General features: G+C 53.9%; 1 protein-coding gene across 2 annotated transcripts in view; it reads left to right on the forward strand.

Moving 5' to 3' along the window:
- AFAP1 (actin filament associated protein 1) overlaps positions 1 to 3,517 on the forward strand; it is a 93,137-nt gene extending 89,620 nt beyond the window's left edge. For both annotated transcript variants that reach the window (XM_007456867.1, XM_007456868.1), the window contains 2 exons: positions 578 to 742; positions 3,489 to 3,517. In XM_007456867.1, the coding sequence (XP_007456929.1) occupies positions 578 to 742; positions 3,489 to 3,515 (192 nt within the window). In that variant the 3' untranslated portion in view covers positions 3,516 to 3,517. The remainder of the gene's footprint in view (positions 1 to 577; positions 743 to 3,488) is intronic.
- The last annotated feature ends 5,256 nt before the right edge of the window (positions 3,518 to 8,773 follow it).

An 8,773-nucleotide genomic window follows, 5' to 3' on the forward strand; every position in this document is an offset into this window, starting at 1 on the left:
GGGGGGGGGGGGGGGGGGAGGTACAGAAGATTGTCGACTTTTTCCCCAAAGAGCAGCTTGTGATCTCACGTGGAGACTTGGCGACTGCAGATTCACCTTGTTCCATCTCAAGTCTTGCTTTGACATGCGGAGACCGTGCTGTAAACAGTCGGGAATCCTCGGTGTCGATGTGTTTGGTCGCTGCAGGGGGCCCCACCCTGAGGAAGTGGATCCCTTGAGCTTGTGCTCCCCCGTCCTGGTCACCGGTGGTTTCTGCCCCTGGTGCTGTAGCCTAGGAGCTCCCTGAAATCAGAAAGGTCTTTACAGGCCTTCACGTCAGAGGCTGCCCCCACAGGGCTGGGAGAGCCCGCGCTGAGTGCGGGGCAAAGCGTCCTTCAGAGCCTCAGTCTCTCCAGCTGTAAAATACATATTTTAAGGGTACTTTTAGAGTGGGGCTCTATGAGGTGGTCCTCTTACTGTTGTTATCGTTTTTGCCTATTTCCAGAACTTGTTTTATTCTTTAAGCCGTTTTCCCACGGGAAAATACTGAGGACGTGGAAACCATACCTCACCCGAATTCTTCTCTTTCCGTTAACAGTCTCCAGTTTTTAGGCACCGGACTCTGGAGAACTCGCCCATGTCCAGCTGTGAGACCAGTGACGCAGAGGGCCCAGTGCCCGTGAACAGTGCAGCCGTCCTGAGGAAGAGCCAGCCGGCCCCCGCCAGCTCCCCCTGCCGGGGACACGTGCTTCGGAAGGCCAAGGTGAGATCCCGGCCCTCCTGCTTGCGGGGGGACGCCAGCACTGCTGGGGAACGGGCATCCCGGGGCGGGTGGGGGACGCCAGCACTGGCACAGGCAAGGTGTGGTGGAGGCACTTCAGCCTCAGACTTTGTGGGTGGGGTGCAGGAGCTCCGTGGGGCCTCCTTTTCCAGTTCTGCAGCTTCTCTATTAGATGCCATTTCACGAGTATCCACCCAGTCAGACCCTCCTACAGGCATCCTCCTTTTCAAAGGCAAAAAAGACCAGAACCTGTCTCTAGGCCTGGACCATCTGTCTTCAGGAAAACCAGCAGCATGGTTCTGTGTCCTGGCTTCTCCTGACCCGTTCTTTCATTGGGGAAGTAGAGATTGGCCAGCGAGCGCTGGGATCTTTACAAAATCAAAAGTCGAGGCAGGCTCTTCCCCATACCCTCTGCCTCCCAGCCCCGCCCTAGCCTGTAACCCTGTACCCGAGGGGCCATTCTGTAGTACCTTCCAGTCTTCTGATGGGATTGGCCACTAACGATTTTTGATGCTAAGCTTAAAAATCCCAGAGAATTTTTAAAAACTATAGTTTATCAAAGCAAACGGTTCCTGACGGCTTAACTGAAAGTGTGTGGTATGAAAAAATCCTGCTTGGTACAGTCAGGCGAATGCATCCAGATGAGTTTAATTTGTTGTGATGAATGTGGAGGCCAGACATCCTCCCTTCACTGTCTCTGGGACCCTCTCTTGCTGTCATTACCTTTGTTCTTTGGCAGCTTTGGAACCCATTCCAAATTGGCTAGAAATCTGTTGTTTTCTGAAAAACGGATGTGGTGTCAGATAAGAATGTGAGTGTTAACCTCTGGCTGCTGTGTTCACGGAGGGTCCCTGCCAATGGTGGTTATAAGCAGCATCCTGGAATATCTGTCTTTGTAGCACGTGCGTTTGACTGAGCCTGTGCGTCGATAAATTCGGGGAAAAGGAGAATTACTGTGCATCACTTGCTCCTTTTCCTTGGCCGGCGCCAAGTGTTCTTCGTTTGCAGAGGAGTATGTTTTGCCTGAAAGATGTTCAGAATAGAGCTGTCCCATAAAGTCCCCCTAATTATTGGCAGAAGGGAACTGCCGTAAAAATATTTCACTTATTTCTCTGTCAAAGAAATCAGTTTCCAGTTCTGTCAGTCCAGCCTCTTAAAGGGCTCCATTTTCCATGCCTGCTCTCACCGTCCCGAGGCTCAGGACTCTGCACTTCCTGCCCCCTTTTCACAATAAATGTAAAACGTGTGGTTTTGGCCGGTTCAGATGCACAGCTGGCCGTTCAGACCGGACCATATCCTCCCTGAAGGCGTGGGATCGAGCAGGGATTTCCCAGGATTCCTGAGAATAGTGGCAGGGGACCCACGGCTGGAGGGCGGGGTGGTGGCCTGGCCTCTTGCCTCTGGGAGCGTCCGTCCGCCTGTAGATGCATCACACACGTGGCCTCCTCTTGCACCCTGGCCTTTTTTCTGAGCACCTTTCTGAGTCTGACTCGTTCTGGGCTCGGAAACCGTTATCCCAGGCTGTATTCCTAGAATAATTTCCCATTCCCGATGAGGGATGCTCTGGAGTGTAAGAGAGCGCGCTCCTGAAACTCAGAGGGTTTCAAATCACCTGTCACGGGGTTTCCCGGCCGAGAAGGGGGCTGAAGGGCCCCGACGTCCAGCTCCAGGCCCAGCATTCTCCCCGCAGCCTGGGAACTCCGGGTGCCGAGGGACATTCTGGGAGCCGGGGTGTGGTGGCCGCAGTGCTTTCAGAGCTGACACACGTGCCCCAGGTCCCAGCGTACCAGGACTGGGCCATCCCGAGCACGGGACACCCGCCTTCGTGCAGCCTTTTCAGTGAAACACACGGCGGCCTTGGGTCCTCCCCATGTCCCCCTGGCTGGGCTTGTCCGTGGAGCTCCCTGCTTGGTGGCCAGCGTGACCTGTGCTTGGTCACACGATTACACGCGTAATCGTGCGTGTGAGGCTTTGGCAGCCTGTCCAGGCACATACACACGACTTCTCTCCAAGCCGGCGCCGCCCCAGAGGCTGGCGGCTGTGGAGCGAGGCTTGCCGGGGCACCGGGCTCCCTGCCGCCCGGAGCATCACCTTTGCGCAGAGCAGCTGAGCATCCTCTCTGGGGAGCCCGGAATTGGGGGTGGGGCAGTGGGAGAGGCCACGAGGTCATCCACGCCTCTGTAGGACCAGCGCCTGCACGTGCTCACGAGGTGCAGGCGGCTCAGTTTTGGTTTTGTTTCTGCCACGTTGGCTAACGCCATGCTTTTAACCATTAATGAAGCAAGCTTATAGTTCAATGCTAAAAAAAAAGGGGAGAAATTCCTAATTTGATACAATATGAGAAGGTGTGCAGTGTACTCACGGCCCAGTTAATGAGCCCCTGGGGATACAGTGGGAGTCAGGCACTTGCATCAGACCAGCACTGCCGCGCTCGGTGCCCCCAGGGCAGGCGGGAGAGCCCTGCTTGGCGCCAGGCCCCTTGTGGGGACCGCCACGCCACGCGCACGTTCTCTAGATTTGCCCAGAGTCCTTAGTGGGACTCAGGCCCATCTCGGTTTGGGCCGTGTGGTGATCCTCAGCCTGTTGCCGGGGAACCTCGGCGCTGTTTCCACGGCAGCTGAGCCCTCACCCTCTGGGGCACAGGTGTGGATGGGATGCAGCCTGACGTGTCCCAGCCCCGCATGTGCCCTTTTGATCTGTACATGCTTCCTCTTGCCTCGCTTGGCAGGAGTGGGAGCTGAAGAACGGGACATAGAGCTCGCGGACGCCCAGCTCGCACAGCGTCGTCCCATCGCGTGGCCGCAGGGAGCTAGCCCGGGCGCTCCAGCAGCAGGACTCGGGGTTTGCGGCCGGACCAGGACCCAGGACCTGGGTGCCAGGACCTGGGCCTGCCTGCTGTATCCTCTCTACTGTATAATGGTTCCCTTTAAAGAGATTTACTTGTAACACTTTGGCTTCCAACTTCATTTGTTTAAAGTGGGAAAAGGGACGGAAGGTATTGTGAGAGCCTCGCCTGGCGGATGGAGAAGCTGCATCTTCCCACCCAGGTAAATGATTGCTTTCACCAGTCTCAGCACTCCCAGCCCAGACTGAAGGTGAACGGCCAACAGGCCCTGGACGTGCTCCGTGCCCCCGGCGGGGGTGCGAGTGTGAGGCGTGGGCCTTGGGCTGCCCGCCCCTCGGCCAGGAGGATCCAGGGATGTCGCTGCAGTGTGAACAGCAGGAACTCGCACCCCGAGTCTCCGCCTCCCTCTCCCCACATGCCCGGCCCCCTCATCACTAGGGGTAATGGCGCGACAGAATTGTGCTGTGAAGCATTTTTTACCTTTGTTTAAAAAATTTTCTGGACAGTTGCTTCTGTCACCAGGATATGAAAAGCTGCCACTCTTCTTTAAACTTTAAAAAGTTTTCTCTTTTTCTCCTGTGTCGCGCTTACAGCTCCAAGGGTTGTTCAGAGATTCTGTACCACATTGTGCTGTCTGTACTCTGCTTTAGAAAGGCGGCAGAGTGTTTCTGAAATTTCACGCATGTGTGTCCTTTCTGGCTTTTCCCAGCATCCAAACCCCTTCTGCCCCTTCAGAGCAAGTGGGTGGCCCTCAGAGACCTGGCCGGCCTCAGGGTGATGGTCACGCTCACTCCCGAGGGGCGCGTATGCCCTTTGAAAGGCAGCAGGCTCTGGGAACTGTGCAGCATTAGGGCAGACGAAGGCCCCCCGAGAGCTTCTCTCCCACCCCGGCCCCTGCGACCCACCAGGGGACTTGGTTTACTGTTTTCCTTGGGGCGCGGCCGCCAGGCGGGGCCTCTCTGAGTTTCCCCGTTTGCCTCCAGAGGGATGTTTCTCGAAGCCTTCAGACACTAAGGCGTGAAGGGGACAGGCCAGTTCACAGGTAGAGGTAATGTGGGTCCAAGAACCAGGCCGGCTCTCCTCTGTCTGCAGAGGGACCTCTCAGGAATTCTCCTTGTGCAGCCACTGCCCAGAAAATATATCTGTCACCCCGGAGCCCTCGGCAGACTAACCGATGGGACCAAATCACACGCGGGGATGGGCTCTTTCTGCCTGCAGTTGGTGCAGGCCTGTCGTCCTCTGCTTCTCATCAGATACAGGAGCAGGAAGCAAGAAAACCGTGCACCTGCGAGCACATCCTGGGGCGCCCACGGCCTCCGGGCCTTGCCAGTCAGGGTTGGAGTGGCCCTCGAGGCCAGCACGGGCCTGTTTGGTTTCACTGACCAGAGCCAGAGTGCGGTCTCAGCGGCTAAGAAAGTTCTACAGCAGGTCATGCAGGCCGTTTAGCTGGAGTCCACCTGAAACCTGGATTTGTTGCGAGGCCGTCTGCCAGGTCCCTGGGCTGCCCGCTGGCGGCCTCACCTGCACGTAGCACGTTGGGCCCCCCGACCCTGACCCCGGGAAATCCGAGTAGGAAGCGGGCAGCGAGGGGCCTCCCCAAGCCTCAGGCCCATCTTCCCGGCCCTGCTGGGGAGGAGGAGCCCCTCTCCCCGTGTTCTCCCATCAGCGTAGGAAGCTGGCATCATAGGAAGCTAACTTTCTGTAAAGGGGAAAAGTGGGGTCTTTGCTGCCTTCCGGTCAAATGAATGTTCCCCAAATAAGGCTCTCAGGCTATTCTGGTTGGCAGCCAACTTGGCCCACGACAGCAGCCAGATTTTGATGGTTGCTCAGAAGGGAAGACATGACCTTAGCCCGGGAGCAGATGGGCACGGGTGGGTGGGCCGTTAGCAGAGGTCACCGCAAATGTCACCTTGACCATCGCTGTGGGTCACGCCCAAGGACACAGCCAACTGGTGCCAGAGCCAGGATTTGGACCCTGGCCTTAAGACTCCTGGTGTACATATTTTGTGTTTAAAAACACCAGGTTTTTAAATTCACTTTCACAACCATGAGCCTTTTAAAGAGGATGGTGGATTCAATCCTGTTACGTCCCCCGGAGCCATTTAAAACGGCCCCGCGGAAGCCAAGGCCGCTAGCGTCGGGCTCCGTGGATGCCCTTGAGGTGTTCCCCTCGATGTCTTTAGATTTGATCAGAAAGTTAGTTTAAAGCGTTTGCTTCAAAATAAGTTATTTGTATATGTTCAATAAATATCGTTTTTAATTTATATCTGTACATATTAGACACACCGTGGACATCCTGCCAGCACCCTGGCAGTGATCTCATTGCCCCCCCTTATCTCAGGGCAGCTGGGAGACAGCGGTGACAGAGCCAGGCTGTGAGGGTGGCCCGGCCTCGGCCCTCGCTCTGGGGTGCAGGTCACCATCCCCTCGGAGAAGTGGATTCTTGAGAAATGTCCCCATTCCTCTGACAGACAGTAATGGTCACGGAGTGCTGGCCAAACTGTAACAGGATCCTAACTGAAATGAGACACGTGTGGTGGCCAGACCGGGGGCTGGCGTGAGGCTGCCACCCTCTGCGGGCCACAGGGCCCTTCCCTTAGAACAGAGGCCACCGTCAGCCTCAGGCTTCTGCTTCTGGCTTTGGTAAGGGGTCATCAACTTCAAAGTCCTCTCCATTTTTATATTTTTATAATGTTTTTCATTCACTCACGAGCCTTTTGCACAGAGATACATTGATGGTGAGAGGGCGTGCTGTGTCACCCCCGACGTGGGCTCAGGTGCAGGTGACCACCCCCTTCCCAGAGGCCGCAGACGGTCGGCCAGGGCCGGGGAGCCAGCAGCCCTCCCGCCCGGCCCCGGGACGGTCCTCTGTGGGGACCCGGTGGGTCTGGGGATGCTCCCAGCTTCTGGGGCTCTGCACAACGGTCTCCCCAGGGCTCTTCTCTTGGCCACATGTGTACAACTAGTCATGGCCCCTGGGCTCAGACACGTTGGCGTTGTCCAGCTTGACCGTCCACCATATTCATCTCGCTGGTCCCTGGGTCATTTTGGGCTCCTTCTGAAAACCCGAGACGACTCTGATAGGTTGGAATGTGCCACCTTTGAAAAGTGTCTCAAAAACTGTGTGTCCTGGGCCCTGAAGACCGCCCCCCAGGGAGGAGTTTCAGATTCCTGTTTGGAATTTGTGTACAGGTTTCCAAGGGGACAGCTTTGCAGCTGGGGTAGGCCCGACGGTCGTGGGCAGAACTCCGTTGTTGGCGGTCCCATTTATTCTTTCCAGAAGAGTAACTCTATCACACGCTATTTTGCCTACGGACCTGCTTCACCAGGCAGTGTTCTCTGGTTATTCACCACGTCCTGCGACAGGAACCTTCCCAGGCTGGGCACGGGGGGTGGGCACTCGGGCAGGACCTCTCCCACCAGAGCAGTCAGGCGTCTGCGGCGGCTGCATCCCAGCCCGGCCCCTGCACAGCCCAGCGGAGGCCTTTTCCAGGAGCAGGGGGCCTGCCCGTCTCCACCGCGGCTCTCGTGAAGGTCACGGCAACACCTCAGTGTTAAACTATTGCTTTCTCTTTTCTTTCTAAATTAAGTTCTTTAAATAATTTCAGACTGTGGCATAGTTTTAAAGAGGGTAATTTTATTGTTCTTGTTGTCATTACTGTCTTAGTATCCCCACGATGGGCTGGGTTGATACTGTGAAATAAACTAAAAATAAATAAACTAACATTTTCATGCCCCCCCCCCGCCCCCGCACGCACACGGTGCAGCATCACAGAAAGCCTTTCAGTGACCCCCGAGCCATAGCAGGATAGCGTGTCATTCGTGAAGGTGAGGGAGCTTCACGCCCAGGGAATTGGTGGCCTCACATGCACCCTCTTGCCCATCTTTTGTGAAATAATTCACTTACATCCTTCCAGAAAAGCCCAACTTGACAGCATACAAGTATTACCAGGTATTCCTGTTAGTTGCCATGGAAGACATTTTCGAGATGGGATCATCAGATCATAATTCTTAGGGACCAAAGGTGTTTTTAATAAGATAATCTTTGTATTTGATTTTTTTTAACGAGAAAGGAAATGTTAACTTTAAACTTTAGCATCAACTTTTAAATTATAGAGATTCAGCATTAATTGACCATGGCTATAAGTTGTAAAATGTTTGTTTTCATATTAAGAATGTAATTATTTCCTTACTGTATTTTTTAAAAACTAAAGTCATATTTAAAATTCTCTTTGAAAGAAACAGGCAAGAAACAGGAAAGATTTTTTTAATTAAATATGTTGGCAGTGTCCATTTTAAATAACTGTAAATATATTTTCACTGTGTTTCGCAATGTATTTAATTCATAAAGTAAAAACTTTTATCAGAAGAAACTTGTATTGGAAATATTCGTTTTCAGTCCATTTGCCCGGATTTTGTAGTAGCCTCACTTGAATTTTCTGCTTTACTAATGGATTTTTCTACACTTTTACACCGTGTAGCCCGCAGACTGGCGCCCTCGGGCGTGCCTCATTTGTGTATTCTTAATAAACTCGCTGTTCCAAGTCGGCCTCTGCGTCTTGACCAGCTAGGTTTGTGGGCAGACGGAAGGACTTTCAGATGAACGGAGGCATTTTGCTGACAAGGCATTTTGCTTGCCAAGTAGGGAGGGTTGTAAGAGGGATCAAGGTGGGGCAAGTGTTTTATTTCTTTGACAAGAATCTTCTTTCATGAAAGAAACGTGTATTTCATTTTATTTATTTATTTAATTTTTGGCTGCACTGTGCAGCAGGCAGGATCTTAGTTCCCCGACCAGGGATGGAGTTTGTGCCCTGCATTGGGAGCACAGAGTCTGAACCACTGGACCGCCAGGGAAGTCCCAAACATAGTGGTTTTTAAAAAGTTGCTTTTAGGCCAGGGACCCGAATATCCGGGTCAAGGAGCATCTGTGCTCCTGCTGAGTGCAACTCTATGCCCGATGCCCAAAACAGGACCAGATGGGATGTGACTCTGCTCTCAGGACATTCACTCCAGCCAGGGACACAGACGTGTCAACAGGTAACTCTGAGTGTGGGACTGGAGAGTTCTGGAACCACAGGAGAAAGAGCAGCTGCCTTTCAGGCGGTTGGCGGTGGGGTTTGCGGGTATGGGTTTTTGAGCTGGGTCGTGCTGTTTAAATAGGAGTTCAG

This window comes from Lipotes vexillifer, unplaced genomic scaffold (genome assembly GCF_000442215.2).
Source record: "Lipotes vexillifer unplaced genomic scaffold, Lipotes_vexillifer_v1.1 scaffold63, whole genome shotgun sequence".
NCBI classification, from domain to species: domain Eukaryota; kingdom Metazoa; phylum Chordata; class Mammalia; order Artiodactyla; family Lipotidae; genus Lipotes; species Lipotes vexillifer.